The 16,990-nt window shown below is 57.9% G+C and overlaps 1 protein-coding gene across 8 annotated transcripts; it reads right to left on the bottom strand.

The window, feature by feature from the left end:
• Positions 1-1,753: 1,753 nt before the first annotated feature.
• Positions 1,754-16,177, bottom strand: RAB37 (RAB37, member RAS oncogene family). Of its 8 annotated transcripts, XM_065034877.1 has the most exons (10): positions 15,747-16,176; positions 10,837-10,947; positions 6,730-6,840; positions 4,808-4,849; positions 4,595-4,661; positions 4,456-4,526; positions 3,960-4,025; positions 3,342-3,398; positions 2,996-3,072; positions 1,754-2,881 (listed from the first exon to the last, which is right to left on the bottom strand). In XM_065034877.1, the coding sequence occupies exons 1-10, from the start codon at positions 15,804-15,806 to the stop codon at positions 2,776-2,778; spliced, it is 768 nt and encodes a 255-aa protein (XP_064890949.1). In that variant the 5' UTR covers positions 15,807-16,176; the 3' UTR covers positions 1,754-2,775. The 8 variants fall into 8 exon arrangements, with proteins under 8 accessions (XP_064890949.1, XP_064890950.1, XP_064890951.1 ...); XM_065034878.1 differs by lacking the exon at positions 6,730-6,840 and having other exon boundaries at positions 15,747-16,177; XM_065034879.1 differs by lacking the exon at positions 6,730-6,840 and having other exon boundaries at positions 4,456-4,508; positions 15,747-16,174.
• Between the last annotated feature and the right edge of the window lie 813 nt (positions 16,178-16,990).

Genomic DNA, 16,990 nt, shown 5'->3' with positions numbered 1-16,990 from the left:
GATCGGATCTGCCCGCCCCTGGGGTCACCGCACGCTGGCCCGGCGGTGGCTGGGGACCAGCGACACGCTCTCTCCTCTGTCGGGAGCACGTCCGAGGTTGGCACACATCGGTCTCTCGGGGGCCGTCCTCCCTGTCTCCTCGGCCGGTCCCCGAACGCCGCTCTCTCTGCCGGCCCCGGTGCTAGAGGGATGCTCAGAGCTTCAAAAGAAAAATAAAAACCTTAAACTGAAACTGTGTGGGAAAGCGGCACGGGAGGCCACGCTCCGCGGTACCCCGCTGTGCGACGGGAAATGAGGGAGCAGTTCCGCTCCTCTGAACAGCCCCCCGCCCCTGCTCAGCACCCTGAAGCCTGAGGAGCTGAGAGTGGGGAGATAGGGGAAACCCCGCGGGGCCCTGCTCTGGCCCAGTCCTGGCTTGCTCACTGCCTGGGAAGCAGAAGTGGCTGCAGGGGGTTAAGAGAGTGTGAGATCCTGAGGTTTTGGGTCAGCCAGGGCAAAGAAAGGCAGCAGCAAGCCTGGGCTGTTCCAGTACCTTGGCAGACCTGCCGCTGCTGGGCAGAGCTGGCCCCTGGAATTGTCCTAGGGAGGGTGGTGTGGAAGTACCATCAGTGTCTCTCGCTGCCAGGCTTCAGGACTGAAGTTCAGGCTGATCAAAGATCCTGGGACAGCCAGGATCACGTCTAACTGTGCCTCAGGCAGGCAAGCAAGGTGACAGCAGCAGGACATTGCAGGACACGTCCCTCCAGGGCAGTTCTGCACCAGATCCCTGCTGCAGGGACATCAAGTGGCTGAGAAACCCCCATGTGCTAGGGGGTGGCCATGCTCCAGCTCTGCGGGGCCGAGCTGGGAGCAGAGGGTGGGCTCATTTGTTTCCTCCACTTGGCTGAGCATTCGCCCACGGCTGCTCAGCCCTGAGAAAGGCGTTGGAGAAGAATCCCACGGCAGCCGGCAGCAAATGCCTGCAGAGAAGAAAACCAGGGCAAGTGTGTCGGTGTATGGCCCCAGTACTGGGGGTGTCCATCGTCTGAGGCATCAATGTGGCACAGCCCTTCAATTGGCAAGGGGGTTGCGAGCTGCACAGTCCCACGAGCCTACATGTTTTGCGGGGGGGGGACTTTTTGAGAATGCTGCCCTAAGTCAGGAAACAAAACTCAGCTTCAAGAGAGCTAGTTTGAGCTTGGGACCGTGATAAGGAAGAAAAGCAGCAACAAAGGAAACAGCCAGAGCTAGTTTTAGGTCTGGCAGACCCCGGTAGCACCCATGGGATGGCAGGATGCAGGCAGCACCGTCACACTCCAGCTGCCTCCTCCTGCCATGGCCCTTTGCAGCTTGATGTGACGTTAAAGGAGCTCAGGCTGGAGGGGGGAAAGTAGAAAAGAGCCAACGTCTGTTTGTGTTGAAGCCATCCAGCATTTTTTGCAGACATCAGCCAAGCGGCAGCAGCAATGCCATTGGTGGGAAGACAGAGTTATTTGGGGAATGCTGGACTCCGCACCATGAGAACAGCAGGGGAGGAGGTTGGCTTTAATTTAACAGGCCATGTTTACTCTTCCCCTCTCACCTTTGGACTGTCTGAAATGTGCAATGAAAGCTCTGGTGGAGAGGAAAGGACCGTGGGTGCTTCCCCCTCCCGACAGCTGCTCCAGGGCCCCCCCCGGCCCCCCTGCTCTGCAGTGCCTGGGTGCAGCAGCCTCCCACGTCGCAGACCCAGGGCAGGGATTTCTCACACAATAAAAAAACCAAAACAGGCAGATGCAAAGCCTCGAAAATACCCAGCTTTAATCTGTAAACTTGCAAAGAGAGACCCGGGAGCAGAGCAGAGGTGAAGGAGGCACTGGGGCCAGTGAGAGACGAGCAGCTTGGGTGCAGGGCCAGGGAAGGTGCTGGCAGGGACGGATGTGCTGGCCAGTCCCATGGCCTTCTCAGCTGCCCTCCACATCAGCTCTTCAGCTACATAACCAAATATTCACCATGTCACCATCCCAGGTAGCGCTCACCAGGGATGCACAGAGACATGGGACATGAGCCTTGCACCCTGTGCCCCACTGAACCAACGAAGCAGCATTTGCTGGCTGAAGCATCTCAGGCATTTGCTCTCCAGAGAGTGGGTTTCAGTTGCTATTTGCCAGCAGCAGGAACAAGCTGTTGCATTACGTGTGCAGCGACGGGAGAGAACCCCAGCCTGGCCTGGGAACCAGCACGCACAGAAGTCTGGGCCCTCACCCCCATCCCCATCCACCCCACCAGCTCCAGCGTGTGTGGGGCCAGAGATGATTTTGTCTGGAGGGATTGAAAACAAAAAGGTTTTTCTTGTTATTCAAAAAAAAAGGTCTCTCATTCCCGCAGCTACAAGAGGGGGAAAATAAAGGTTTTTCCATATTGCCACGTGTACTAGAAGTGTCCTACGTGTCACTTGGGTGCTCTCAGGGAGCTTTATTTCTCACACCAGCTGCAGGGGCAGGGAGCAGGCTTGGCCAGACACTTTGCTATCCCAGCCCTTCCCTCCAGCAGAACCGGGAAACACGCAATGGGAACATCGCTGCCCTGGTGGTGGCAGGAGGACAAAAGCTGACAGCAGCAGTGAGCTTCAGACATGGTCCCGCAAGGCAGCAGGATCCAGCCCCTGGATCCCAGCACTGGGGTGATGTCTCTCCTCGTGCATGCTCCATTCTGCCGTATTGTCCCCTCCATGCTTGGCTTGTCATTCTGGTTTCCTTGGGCGCTGGAGGGCAGGATTTGGCCCCTGCTCTACCACCCAGCTCCTCCCAGCTGCTCTCAGGCAAAGGCACAGCAGCTGGATTTCTTCTTCTGCGACTCGATGTAGTCGTGGATCTGGAAGCGGGGCTCATCCAGCGGCTGCACCGCGCGCTGCTTCAGCTCCCTGGGGTGGTGGGGCCGTGTTACTGCCACCCGCCCCCTCCAGTGCCAGTGTGAGGGGCAGTGGGGCTGCAGGGGCCACCTCCCTCATTCGGTCCCTTGTCCCCCAGGTACTCACTTGGCAACAGCCAGGAAGGCCAGCTCCACGTTCATACCCGTCTTGGCACTTGTCTCCATGAAAGGCACCCCGTACTCCTGCAAGGACAGCATGGCCCCATCAGCAGCCAGCCCCAAAATACCCTTCTGCCCCTCCAAATTGTCCCTGTCCCTTGGCCAAAGCTTGGGGACAAGGTGCCACCCCCTCCCTGCCTTGCCCCAGGTTTTGTGTGCGACTGCCATGATGCCTGTGGTAGAGCCAGTGGGTCTGGGTACCCACCAGAGGGGTAGAATGGCTGCACGGGGACCCTGAGGAATGTGCAGCTGTCTGGGGGGCTACAGCTGGGTCTGACCCTGGCATAGCTCACCCTGGCCAGTGACGCTCCATCCTCCGTCCTCACAGCCCTCTCGCTGCTCACATCAGCCTGCCAAGGGAAGAAAAGTGTCACCACACACCAAAGCCAACTGGCATCTTGGGGACATCTGGCAAGCAGACATCCAGGACCCATGGGGGCTTCTGGTACACTGTTGGGCAGCAAGCACCCAGCATCATCCAGGATTCAAGGGGCAGCCAATCGCCTGCACCCAGCAGCATCTGGAACCCCCAGAAAGAGTCTGGGACCTGGTTGGGTGTCTGGGACTTGGGGCTACCTGGGATCTGGGGGTGCATCCAGGACATGGGTGGACATCCCATACCCAGCAGCATCCCTTACTGGGATCATCCCATACTGGGAGCCTCAGCCTCATGCTGCCCTCCACTGGCTGCCCGTGACACTGGCTGCCGCGGCCCCCTATGATACCCCCAGGCCTCTGGGGTCACCTCTGGTCCTGGCTGAGCCCAGAAAGCAGAAGAGACTGGCAGAGGGTGCACCCAGCTGGCAGACAGAGCACCCACTGAGCCCCATCCCTCCGCAGAACCAGGGATGGCAAGAGCAGGGCTGGCATGTCACAGCACAGCACGGGGTGAAGCAGGACCCTGCACGCACCTTATTGCCCAGCAGCATGATGACCACGTCCTTCTGGGCGTACTCATGGATCTCCGTCAGCCAGGCCTGCGTGGCAGTGGAGCTGCATCAGGGTGAGCTATACCCCCACCCCTCCCCTCTCAGCCCTCACCCCCATCCCACAAAGGTGTTGGAAATTACTTTTTTTTGGGGCGTGGGAACCGTCCCAGCATCACTGCTGTAAATGCCTCATCTCCTAGATATGGCCCAAGCCTCCAAGTAGTTCATGTCCATCCCAAGCCACGTTTTCTCCCTCCAGCCACTTTCCATATCTCTAAAGAAAACTCACCCAGCCATGCAGCACCCAGCCAGGCACCCCGCGGATGAGCTCCAAGCTGGCTGGGTCTGGCCCAAAACAGCTGTTGCTTACATGTAAAACAGGCTTCAAACTGCCCCAAACACCCAGCAAGTCATGCAGGGCACCCAGAACCCCAAACCCCGTCAAGAAATGCGCTCCCAACCCCTGGAGGGGACTCACGCGGATGTTGTCAAAGGACATCTTGCTGGTGATGTCGTAGAGCAGGAGCAGGGCTGGAAGGGAAGAGGGAGCTGCATTGCCCCACTGCAGGGATGTGCCCTGGCCGGCCACCCCAGTCCCCACCGGACCCCAAACCCACCTTGGGCATCCCTGTAGTAGGCGTGGGTGACGCTGCGGAAACGTTCCTGTCCTGCCGTGTCCCAGATCTGCCGAGAAGCCATCCCAGTGAGAACAAGGAGGGGAAAGCCCCTGGCTGGGGATGCCCCTGCAGCTCCCAACCCATCTACACTCAGTCCGGGCTTTTTTTTCCAGCAGTACAGCTGGGAATTGCTCCCCCCCTCCCAAAGCTCACCTGCAACTTCACCTTCACGCCATCCACAGCCACCACTTTGTTCTGCAGAAAGAAAGAGAGCACGTTCATCAGCCCAAAGCGCACCTTGTTATGGTTGCTCTGGCCTCTAGGCTACAGCCTCTGAGCTGAGATGCAGCCAGGCTGCTCATGGGGCTGGACATTGAAGCCTCATTGTTACAAACCCTGGTGCTGCTGGGGGGCTGCGATGCTCCGTGGTGGCTACAGGGACATCCCAGAGCAACATCGCCTCGTAACGGGGTGGAAATGAGCAGAATCAGGCCCTGACAGAGGCAGGACAGCAAGATCCCAAACTGCGTTGAATGTGGTGCCTTGCTCATCTCCCGCAATCAGTGCCCCTGTCCTGAGTCCCCTAATGACTGATGACAGCTGGGGACAATGATCTGCACCAGCTCCTGCCAGCCAGCCCTGGGCTGGCAGCATGCATTTATACATTTATTAATAACATCTTGGTGCCCTTTTATAAAGTTTGCACACCACAAAGCCCTGGCCCTTCTACTAGGATTCCTCTGTTCCACATGCCAAATGAATAACCATTGCACTAAAAATTTGGGCTAACTGCAGCAATTTAAGGGCTTTGGCTGCTGCAAGCTGCCTGTGGATGCTCAGTGGGTGATTCGGGGTGTCCAGTTTAGGTTTCCTTGCTGGTGGGAGCTTTGCTTGGCCCTTAGATGTGGCTGCAAACACTGAGCTGGGTGTTGCAGGTAGCAGATGACTTTATCCAGCACAGCAGGAGGAAATGTTGCGGCTCAGGGTGGTTTGCAGCCAAGGGAAGCAGCATTTGCAACTGAACGGGAAGGTGGTTATTGGGGAGGGCTTAAGCAACTGCTTTACCCGACGCAGGAGCACAGGGGCTTCTCTCCAGAGGCCCAAGAAGAGAAAAGCATGAGTTACCAACGAGTTATTTTAAGACTCTTAAGAAATGTACTTGGAGGGATGATTCTGGAAAGATAAGACCTCTATAAATAATTTGGTTGCCTGGAATTGTCTGAAATGCAAATTCAGCCCATGTGGAAATGACAAAGTTTGAGAAAATGGGCTGAATAAAATCAAAGCATGCCCTAGGAGACTCTGCAATTACCTAGCAAGCTGTGAGCTGCTGGAGGGGACACTTCACGCAGAATGGTGACACTTGCACCAGGCAGAGCAACAACACCCCTGGGGCTGCCACTGCTGAGCCCAGCACTGGAATGCAGCAGATTTTCCTTCTTTTGTGACTTTATTGGAGGGACAGGCCACAAGATGCCTCCAAAGCAACCCCCCAGCCTTGTCACCCAACCCCAGCTCACCAGCCCCCCTGTTCCCCACTGCAAGCCAAAAGCAGCCCGGGCAGCAAAGGCGGCAGAAAACCCACGCGGCTGCGGAGGCAGAGGAAGCGCCAACCGCACTCGGCACGTGTCCCTGCCCGGGGACACCCCCGTGACTTCCAGGCTGCTGAGACGCTGCTCTGCCCTGTGCTGCAAACAGCTCTGCCTGCCCGTGCATCCCCAGAGACACCCTGCAGCTCAAATTTGGTGGACAGAGAGCAGCGGGAAGGTTTAAATAGGAACCAACGAACCTAACAACTCCTCAGCAGCTGATTTCAGCCCTTTCAAGGCACAAAATTACAGGAACCAGAGCTTGTCCCTGCCAGCTGGAGCATGCCAGCCGTCCACCGCACACCCCCAGCCAGGATGGGCTAAACTGAGGCTTTTTGCTGATTTAAAGGCAAGAAGTGACATTCCCAGCAGACTCTTCCATCTGTAACTGCTCCCCCAGGGAGAGGTGGAAAGTTTCAGCAAGCGCTTGCAGCCGGTTGGGAGATTATTTGGGGTGCAGAGGCTGGAAACACCCATCCCAGTGCTCTGTCCTGGCTGAGGTGTGGGTTGGGGGAGGCAAGGGGCTGTCAGCTGTGGTGGTCTCACCCGGAAATCTATGCCCACGGTGGCTATGAACGTCCCGGAGAGAAAGGCCCCGTCTTTGAACTGGAGCAGGAAGCAGGTTTTCCCCACGCCCGAGTCTCCAAGTAACATCACCTGCAAGATGGGCGCAGGGAGAGGAATCAGCGGGACGGAGGGTCGGGAAGCAGCATCCCTGAGTGGTGCTGAGCGCCCCCCTAGTCCCTTGTGTCCCTCCATTTCTTTCCCCAGGGCTGGTCCTGCTGGGTTTGGAAGCCCTGTGAGAGCTGGGGGTGGGATGAGACCCCCTAAGGGTGCAGCTAAGCGATGTCCCGGCAGAGCAGCCCCCAGCCACTGGAGAAGGGGCAAGCAGAAGAGGAGAGCTGGTGGGAATGCAGGTACAGCAGCAAGAAGAGATGTCTCCTGGCTGTCTCCCAGCCCAGGAGGCTCCTGGAGAACCGGCTGCAGATTCCAGACACGTGGAGCCGTCTCCACCCACGCTTTGCCCCCGGCCCGGGTGTGAGCCCAGCCCAAGGGCTGATGCATGGCTTGGGCAAACGCTGCTGTGTCCGGGACTCTCGTTTGTGGGTGCCCAAGGCCCTGCCTGTCACAGACACCAAAGCAAACACAGTGCCTTTTCCCCTCCTGCTAAGCAAACAGGCTGAGCCCGGGCTCCTTGGCTGCTTCGGCACCACCGGACCTGGGCGGGCAGCAGTCAGGACTGATGCTGATGTCTGTAGGCACAGCCAGGACCGATGCTGGTCTCCATAGGCACAGCCTTACCCGACACCCTGACACTGTGCTCTCCTCCCTGCTTGCCAGTAGCAGCCCTTTCCTGCCCAGCAATAATTAACCTGATGCTGATTGCATCTATCCCCTGTCGAAAATCAGCAGCAAGCAGGACTCCGGCGGGAAGGTTCATGCTTGCAAATCCACCCTGCGGGACACTGGAGCCAGCAAAGCAAACCCATGTGGTCTCACTGCCCCAGGGCTGGGCAAACACAGTGAGCTATGGCCACCCCCCATGGCCAGCCTCCGCAGGGATGGCACAGCAAACACCCACGGGCCAGGACAGCCAGAGCTGGGAGCTGGCAATGCTCTGCCTCCTGCCAATCTGCTTTGCTGGTCAAATCCTTCCCTGGGACACCCCTGCCCAGCCCAGGTGGGGAACATCACCCAGTTCTGCCTCCACCTCGCTCCAGATCAAGCTAGCAACTGATTTCCTCCCTCTAACATAAAAATTGCTCTCTATTATGAGCTCATGAAAGAAGTCAGAGCACAGGGGATAAAGGCGAAGGAATAAAAGCAGTTTAAGGAAGGTGGCATCATGCAGGACTGCTTTGGCAGCTGGCTCAGAGAGGCAGCAGGAGGTCTCGGGGATGGCACCAGCAGCGCTGGGCTCAGCCTGGGACTGCAGATCAAAGTTTTTGGGTAAAAGCTTCACCCATCCCATGGCTACCCTGTGCCACCGCGAAGAGAAAGGTGCTTCTCCACGGTGACCCTGGGCTGAGCTGGGCTGGGGAAGAGGGGGACACCTGGGGTGCTGGGGAAGAGGGGGACACCTGGGGAGCTGGGTTCCCACCTGATGCCTGGCAGGGGTGTGGGGGCATTTGCGGAGGCGGGGGGGCTCCTTCATCTCCTCCCCCTTCCCCGGACAGCAGTCGCTTCCTGGGCGCGATGGTGGAGGAAGCGGGTGGCCGCCGGGACTCCCCCGGAACACTCCTACTCTCCCCGGGGCTGGGGGCGAGCCCCAACTTCCACCCGTGGCGGGGCTGGGGGGTTCCGTCCCTGTTCTGCCCCGCCTCCCCGGCACCGTCTCTCACCTTGCCGGCCAGCTCGTAGTCCCGGGGTAGTGCAGGGGTGTCCCCGTTCCCCGCCGGGGTGTCCCCGCTCCCTGCCGGGGGGGTCCCGCTCGCCGCTGCCCCACCGGGGCCGCTCATGGTGCGTCCGAGCGGAGCCGCGAGTCCCGGTGCCGCGGGGGCAGCGTCAGCCGCGGCCCCACCCGCCTTCCTCCTCCTCTTCCTCCTCCTCCTCCCCGGCCAATGCCACCCCCAAGGCTCTGCCCCGGCCGCCTCCCTGCCCGGTCTGGCTGCGGGATGAGGAAGAGGAGGCTCAAGGCTGGAAACCTGCCCCCCCCGCACCCTCACTCGGGACCCCGGGGGTTGGCCGGGGACTCGGCAGCAGCGAACGATGGGCAGTGCTGTGGCCTGTCCCTCCGGGCACATCGATGGGGAGAGAAGGAACCGCTGACCCCACAAATGAACAGCCCCCTGTCCTCCGCGTGGTGTGGGAACATAGACCTCAGTGCTGCCAAATCACCCCCCGCCACGCCGGCTCAGTGAGGTTGGCAGGGACAGCAGCAGCCACTCCTACCCCCGAAGCCCAGCCACGGGTTTGGGGTTTGCCCTGTGCCCTGCAGCCCCGACAGCTGCCAAGCTGGGCTCTGGGTCAGAACATGGCACAATGAAGCCAGGCGGAAACCCGAATCAGCGGCTTTTAGCTGGAAACCCCACACTGTGGGGAGCAGGTTCAGCGGCCCCTGTGTCTTCCCCGGGATGGATGCTGGGGTTCCTGCTCCCCGGACTGCTCGAAGCCCCCAGCATCCTGTGCTGAGCTTTGGGGCCTAACTCACAGTGCACTTCATTTGGGAAACAAACAAGTGTAGGAACGCAGGATAAGTCAGGGATGTTGTGAAGACGTTGGAAGATGTTGTGTTATCCAAAAACTTACCCCATGAAACAACATCCAGGTCCATGCGCTATGACTGCCTGGAGTCTTCAAGCTCACAAGCATCACGGTGTGGACAGGAGCCTTCAGGTCCCTCTAATTTATTTTGCCCAGGACACACAGCCCATGGCCCCAGCTAGTCCTACCCGCCATGCTGGGGCTAATCTCAGCGCAACCCCCCTGGCTCTGCTCACACCGCTGGGATTCAGATGGGTGGGATTCCAGCCCGGCACTGTGCTGGTCCGTGTTCCTCACTGCTCACCAGGGGAGGCCAAGCGTGGCCGTGGGAGGCCCGATGGCAGAGATGCCCCCTGCAATGACACCCAGCTCCCTGCCTCCCCCGGCTGCCAGTTCCTGCTCCAGCCAAGCCTTCTTCTGCCCCTCAGGAAAGGAAACCTGTATTTCCAGTCCCGTAACTGTGCTCAGACCCCACCAGGGGATTTATAGTTTACATATGCTCCTTGGCCAGAAAAGTGCCCAGGACTGAAGGCACAGAGCTCCTGGAAGCAGCTGAGCTCCCCTGCAGCTTGCTTGAGGGGGGCTGGGAGGATATGGCAAACCACACTGGTGCTCACAGAGCTGCCTGGGCAGGACAAACGCCTGGCTGAGCATCACCTCTACACGCTGGTATCACTGCAGGGGAAATGAGGCAGCCGGGAGCTGGCAAAAGTCAGGAGCACAGCCGAGCCTCTGCCTGCCCAGGGTTTGGCATTCCCACAGTGTCGTCTCTGGGCTGCTTGGTCCCAGACTCCTCATGCCAGTACCATGTGTTTCCCTGCTTCCCTGGCCTGGGCTAGAGAGAAAATCCCTGTGGTAATAGCCTCTTGCTGAGCACCAGCCTTGCCACGGCTGCTGGAGGGATGCCAATCTCGCTGTGCAATGAGGTCCCAGTCACTGCCTCTGTCCTGGGCTTCCCCAGGGAGAGGGGACATGGGCACTGGAGCCACTTGCCAGCCCTGTGGCAGCTCTGCGAATAGCACTGGACAGCAGCCGAGTGCTTTTCCCAGGTGATGCCACCATCTGCCTGACTTTGCAAGGGCCCTGGGCTTCGCAGGCAGGACACAGGTAGGCTTCTCCCCGGGAGAGCAGGGCCACTCCAACAGCAGCTTCCATGTGTGATGCAAAGGGCTTTGCTCAGGCACGGCCCCACGATGTATTCTGTGGCATGAAGCCTCATCCATCCTCCATCCCCGTCCAGCAGCCTGAAGCATGGCTGCCCCAGCTTGACAGTAATAACGCAGAAAACCTGTCCCCTTCATCCAGAAGCACCAAAATAAATCCTCCCGATTCTTTGTGCTTAGCATCGCTTAGAATGATAGAATCATAGAACATGATTACCCAAATTAAACTGGTCTCGTGAGGGTGAGTGAGGCTGCACAGCCCAGGCACAGGGGACCGGGCTCTTACCGTAAACCCGATGCCCACGGTGGCAGAGAAGGAGCCAGGAATGAACTTGCCCTGGTCAAACTGGACCAGCAGAGATGTCTTCCCCACGCCACTGTCTCCAACCAGGATTGTCTGCAAGGACCGGTAAAGAGATGTCAGCATGCCGGAGCTGGCGATGTCGAGCTGGCAAGCATGGCACGCAGTGGGCAGGCATTTGGGGAGGGGGTGCTATGGAATATGGCAGTGAACAGAGCGGGATCAGGAGGGATCAGCTCAGCCCCAGCCCATGGCAGAGCCATGAGCCCCATGACACAACTCCTCTGCACAGCCCTGCTTGACAGCAGATTGTCCCCACGGGCTGCTGGGTGCAAGTGCTGCAGCCAGATGGCTTGTCCCTCTGTGTCCTGTCCTTCCCTGTCACTTCTGGTCCTGCCGCCTGCTTGGGGAGGAATTTCTACTCCTCTGACCATGTCTGTAGTAAATAGAACACATCCCAGGCTCAGTTCTGTGCCAGAGCTCCGCTGTGCCTCTCTAAGAGCAGAGAGGTGGAAGAGAAAGCAAAGTGCAACCCATCACCGAGAGCAAGCATCAGAGATGCTCCTGCCCTAGCTCGGGAAGCTGCCAGGCAGAGGCAGCTGTAGCTCACACAGCCCTGGCAGAAAACCTCCTTGGGAGGACTCTGGCAGCACTGGATTAGGTCCAAAACTGTTTAACAAAGAGACCATCTCCCACAGTTGCTGCTCACAGCCACTGCCACAGCCACGCAGCCTCTCCAGGGCACCGGGCTGTCTTTAACACTGTAGATCCACAGCTCTGTCCCCCAGCAGGGCATTAGGTTTGAAGTGACAGGGCCCCTCTGCCTTTGCAGCCCTTCGTGGGAAGCCCCAGGGCTCTCCCAAGGGAGCAAAGCTTGCTTGTCCTAAAGCAGAAGGGATGAGGGAGCTGTGCAGGTGTCAGAGCTGGGGCATTGCCATCCCCATGGTCCTGATACCCACATCTCATCCCCAAGGAGCCCGTCCTGCCTTCTGCTCCTGCCTGTGTTTAAACCCCAGGACAATGGTTCAAACACAAAGCCTTCCCTCCCCTCTCTGCTGGTATCTCAGTTTTGTTGGCAGAGCCGCTGGCGCAAACATTCCCATCCTTTCAGGAAACCGGGGCACTTTGAACCCTTTTGCAGGGACACAAGTTAAAATAAACACTCTGCTAACTGGTTTCTTGCTCAGAATTGGGTTTGGCTCTGTCTTTCGGGACACGGGTGTTCCTGTAGCTGCAGCCCTGGCAAGCGCTGAGCTGGTCCCTGGGCTGTGTTCCCCACCTTGTCACTGGTCCCCTGCCACCCGCAAGGCTGCAGGGCTGAGCCAGTGAGGTGCTGGGACTGAACATCCCCACCCTCTGCCTCCACCTGTGCCACATTTCGCTGCATCTGTTGTTTCCCCCCTTGATCTGTGTTTAGTCCCCAGCCTGGCATCACTTCAGGCACCACACGTACCTCCCTGTGAAGCACAGGGCAGATGAGCATAGAGTAATGTGTTTAATCAAGTGTTCGAATATTCCCGGCAGATTAAGACCTGACTTTGTGCCCTGGGAGGCCATGAGGAACCCAGCCACATGCCACAGCACCCATAACTGCATTTCTGCCGCCCCACAGACCGCAAAGGAGAGGGCTGGAACCAAAAGCCGAGGAGTTTGAGGACCACAAACAAAGCAGGAACATGGACTGGCATGAGACCAGCAGCCTGCCTTGCATAAATCACCGCACCACAACCTGCCTGGAGCCCGTCAACGCCGACACGCTTCAGTGAAAGACCCGCTTCAGTGAACCAGCGCTTTCCCTCAGAAAAAAATATCCCAAACCCCAAACATCTCCTTGGAAAAGCTCGACCTGCTAAGCAGAGGTGGGAGCCCTTATAAGCTGGAAGCCTGCATGGGAGCTGGGGGTATGTTGGGAGGCAGAAATCTCTGGATGATGCCCTTGCAAATGGACCAGACAAGCCAGGTCATCCCTTTCCCTGGGGGCAATTTCCTTCCCAAGGCCCCCTTGGCTTTACCATGGGGCTCTTGTACCCCAGCACTGCATTTTTTGGTGCTACACACTATTCTCAGGTAAAATACTGGTGCTGGGAGATGCAACAAGACCAGCTGCACCCTGAAGCGCTGTCTTTGAGAGCAGTTAATGCAGAGAATGGCGTTAATTATGGAGGGAGGAGAGCTGGAATGAGCACCAGAAACCCTCCAGAGCCCAAGATACACATGTATAAAAGGCAGACTCTCCTATCAATAATTTAATTGGGATTTATAATAGAGACAACTCATGAATTGCTTCATGACTTAATAATGATAATAGTAAGTTGACCTGAATCAGAGACTTTCCTAATGACTTTAGGTAAAGCTCATGGACTCTGTGGATGTACAGCACAGTGGAAACCACTGTGGTCTTCCTGGCTACCAAATAAACAAGAAAGAACAATAAAAACCCCACTGTGGAGTGGATCTGAGCAAAGGAGATCTTTTTGATCTGACATACCTGGTGAAGAGAGGCCTTGCACAGCTGTCAAGGCAGCACAGGGAGATGCATTTCCAGTGCCAGCCAAGCAGGAGGAGATCTGGGAGAGTGCATGGGGGTTGAGGTTCTCTTCCCAGTCCATTTTGGAGTTTTAGCATGTGCTAGCCAGAACTGAGCTAAATGTAGCTACCAGGAGCCTGACAAGGTAAAACCCCCATCCTGGGGGATGCAGGGTAGGGAGAGGTGCCCTCCATGGGCTCTGTTGCTGCTCTCTGAGAGCTGCTGAAGCCCCAAACCCAAAGCTTTGCTCCCAGGTCAGCAGGATTTGTCCCAACAAATTGTGTCAGTTGTGTACGTGCACCCCAGCACAGCTGCCTGCAGATCTCAGCCAAGATGCAGCACCGGGAGAGGTCTGAGAGCGAAGCTATGGTGGCTTTCAGCCCCTCACCACCCGGATCTCACAGTCTCTCTGGGGTGCATCGCTGAGACTTATTTCTGCCTGCTCTATATACAAAACTGCGCTGCCTCTTGCCTGCTCCAGGCAGTGCTCCAGGGCAACTTGGATGCTGCTGCGTGCTGCCTCGAACTGTCCTGTGCCACAGGGACACCTCAGGGCTGTCACCACCCTGCCAGGCACTGTTTCACCATAGCCAAGCCCTTTAGGCCTACTCAAGCGAAATCCCAGGGCCCTCTGCCAACCCTGTTGGGTCCTTGCCCTGGCAGAAGCTGTATTTCAGCCCTGTAGACATGAGCTCTAGGGCTGCACATCAAAAAAAACCCAAATCAAAACAAAAACTGGCTCAGATCACACAGGGTTTCCCTGTTTGTAAATCCCCTGCTAACTCTTTGGATCAGCCACAGCCCAGGGGCATGTTCCTCTCCTCCTGGGGCTTGTTCCAGCTAAATGGATCTAAGCATCCAACGGGAGGAAGAAGGATTTGGCAATGGGTCGAATCACCTGAAAGCAGAATCTCTCATTGCGTGCCAAGTGAAACTTTTCTGGAACAGCCCAGAACAAACCTCTGCTGCTCCCACCTTGATTTGCTCCCAGCTCATTTCCTCCCCAGGCCTGGGTTTAGCCACCAACCAGAAATCACTTAACCTTTACCTCCAGAGTGCAAAGCTCTCTTGGAGTTCCTCAGCACATCTGAAAGGTGATTCCTTGCTCAGAAAAAAGATCTAGTGAGGTATTTGCTGCCTCATGTCCCCTGGAGCAAAAGCAGGTTTGTTTCTGCATGACAAGCAACCCAGCCAGGAGTGGCAGCAAGACACCAAGGGAAATGAGACTGGGATGGTTATTTGCTTGGGCAGGTCTTCTGCCCAGAGACTCATTTCCACCAATGTTGTTCCTTAGCTGCAGCAGCTCATGGCTGGAGAAGAGAGAGTTAAAGCTTTGCAAAGAATCAAAGTTTCTTGAGTCATCCCTGGAGGCATGTCCTACGTACTCAGTGTACAATAGAAATGATAGTTGCTAGTAATTTATATTTTCCTGCTAATCAAGGGCTGGGCACATTGCCCTGAGTAGAGCAGGATGTAAAAGAGACTGCTGTATGTGAAGAGGGATCCACACAACTGAGACCTTTTCCCCCACCCTGCCCCTGTTCCCCAGGGGTGTTGGTCCCTGCACAGTCACTGGGGACTGCAGCAAAGCAGCATGAGGACAGTGAGAAGGAGTGATGGGTGGATCTGGCAGAGATCAGTGTCTCCTCCGTGTCTGCTAGAGTTGCAGGGCAGCATCTGACTGCAGGGAGCAAAAGCCCTGCTCCAGCAGAGCCTGAGCCACCCAGGTCTTGCAGGGACAGCAGAATCCCTGGCCACCATTGGTGCAACATGGAGTTACAAAACACAGTCCTGGGGACCCCGTAAAGAGAAGGATTTTAAAGCGAGGAGGGCAGGGATGGACATTTCTTGAGACACGGCAGTTTCATGGCAGTAAAATCTCCGCTCTTCGGGCTGGATCTGACAAACAGAGCTCTGGAGTGCAGCTTCCCCACCCCCCTCGGAGCATATACAGGACAGCGGGAGCAGCTGAATGCTGGCAGCAGGCTGTGCCGTGGGGCTGGCCACTTTCCAGCACTTCTGTCCGCTTTACTTTGCAAACAAACCCTATCCTGCTGCCCCCATCTCCACCATCATCCGGGACGTGGCGAGGAGCAGGACCGAGCCCTGCATGTTGCCCAGCCCCGACCGCTGAAGGGAGGAGGAAGATCTGCAGCCGCATCCCCCCACCACCCCGCTGTGATGGGAGGTGGCGGATGGACCCCACCGGGGAAGAAAAGCGAGGAGGGGAGAGGGACAGAGTTTGCTAGGGAAGTTCAAGCAGGACCCCGACCCAGGCAACTGCTCCTACGCCACTCCAGCACCACTCCCCACACTCCTCCGTGTACTTTACGGCCCCCTCCCCGGCTCCCCTTCTCCCCGGCCCTACCTTGTGTAGCAGCGCCTCGTTGTAGCCGCCCCCCCCCGAACCGGCGGCGGGGCCCTCCATGGCCGGGGTGCATGGGCCGGGCCGCTGCGGCAGCACCGCGGACAGCGCCCGCCTTCAGCACCGCGGACAGCGCCCGGCCCCGCCCGGTTCGGCCCCGTTAGGTCCGGTCCCGTTAGGCCCTGTCCGGCGCGGCCCGATCCGGCTGCGCAGGGGCCGCGGTTCGGCTCGGTCCGGTTCAGAACAGCGCGGCTGGGTTCGGCGCCGTTGGACTCTGCTCAGCGCAGTCCGGTTCAGCACAGCCCGGCCCGGTTCGGTACAGCCCGGCCTGGTTCGGTGCGGGCCCCCGCAGGACAGCGAAACGGTGAGTGCTCCTCGCCGCCGCCGCGCCCGCTCCGCTCGCCGGGTTCTCCAGCCCGGAGGAGCGAAGCGGGGGGGGCGGGAGGCAGATCCCGCCCGGGGGCGGGGAGGCCGTGGGAGCTCCCCTCCATGCGGGCAGGGCCCGCGGCTGCTTCCACACAACTCCTGGTCCCTCTCTAGCCCCCCCCACTCCAACTCCATCTGCTGTGATAGAGACCCCCCGTTCCCCGGGCCTGGAGGAGCCCGGGGCTCCCTGCCCTCCCTACCGGCAAACGCTGCTCTTTCTCCCTCCACTGCAGGAGGCATCCATGGGGCACGGTGAGGCAGGGCTGGAGGGCAGCCCTGGGCAGAGACGGTTCTCACTGATGGCTCCGATCAGTCTCCAAGCTGAGAGCATGAAGCCAGATCTGCTGCCATGCTTCACACTCGGCTCGTATGCACTCGTGTTAGGGAACCCCACGGCTGCACCCCTCCTTCCATCAACCTGTGCAGTTGTTGGTCATCCACAGGCAGTGGCAGTGGTCACCACTGTTAGCGGTGTGTCACCCCAGGGAGGGGCAGCAGCTTGTGCTAGCCAGGCCATTTCAGCTTCTTTACAAACTGCTGTTATCCTGAGCCTGGCTACTCCAGCAGCACCCCTTTGGAAATCCACCGCATTTACAGAGCCCAGTTAGGAGCCTGCTTGGAGTAAAAAACAAATTGTATTTAGAAACAGGAGGAATCTGTGCCTAAATCTGGAGGTGACAGTCGATATCTCATTGAGACCCTTTTGTTTACAACTCCCTTTAGAGCAATCTGGTGTTGTCGATTAGAATGGAAAGAAACTAATCTTTACTGAGAAGTTTATTTAAGAGAGACTCAGTTCAATCTCCGGTTCCCTCCTTCCA

The sequence above is a fragment of the Columba livia genome, chromosome 18, assembly GCF_036013475.1.
Source record: "Columba livia isolate bColLiv1 breed racing homer chromosome 18, bColLiv1.pat.W.v2, whole genome shotgun sequence".
NCBI lineage: Eukaryota > Metazoa > Chordata > Aves > Columbiformes > Columbidae > Columba > Columba livia.
The sequence above is the reverse complement of the archived record's forward strand: the minus strand, read 5'-3'. Positions and strand labels throughout refer to the sequence as shown.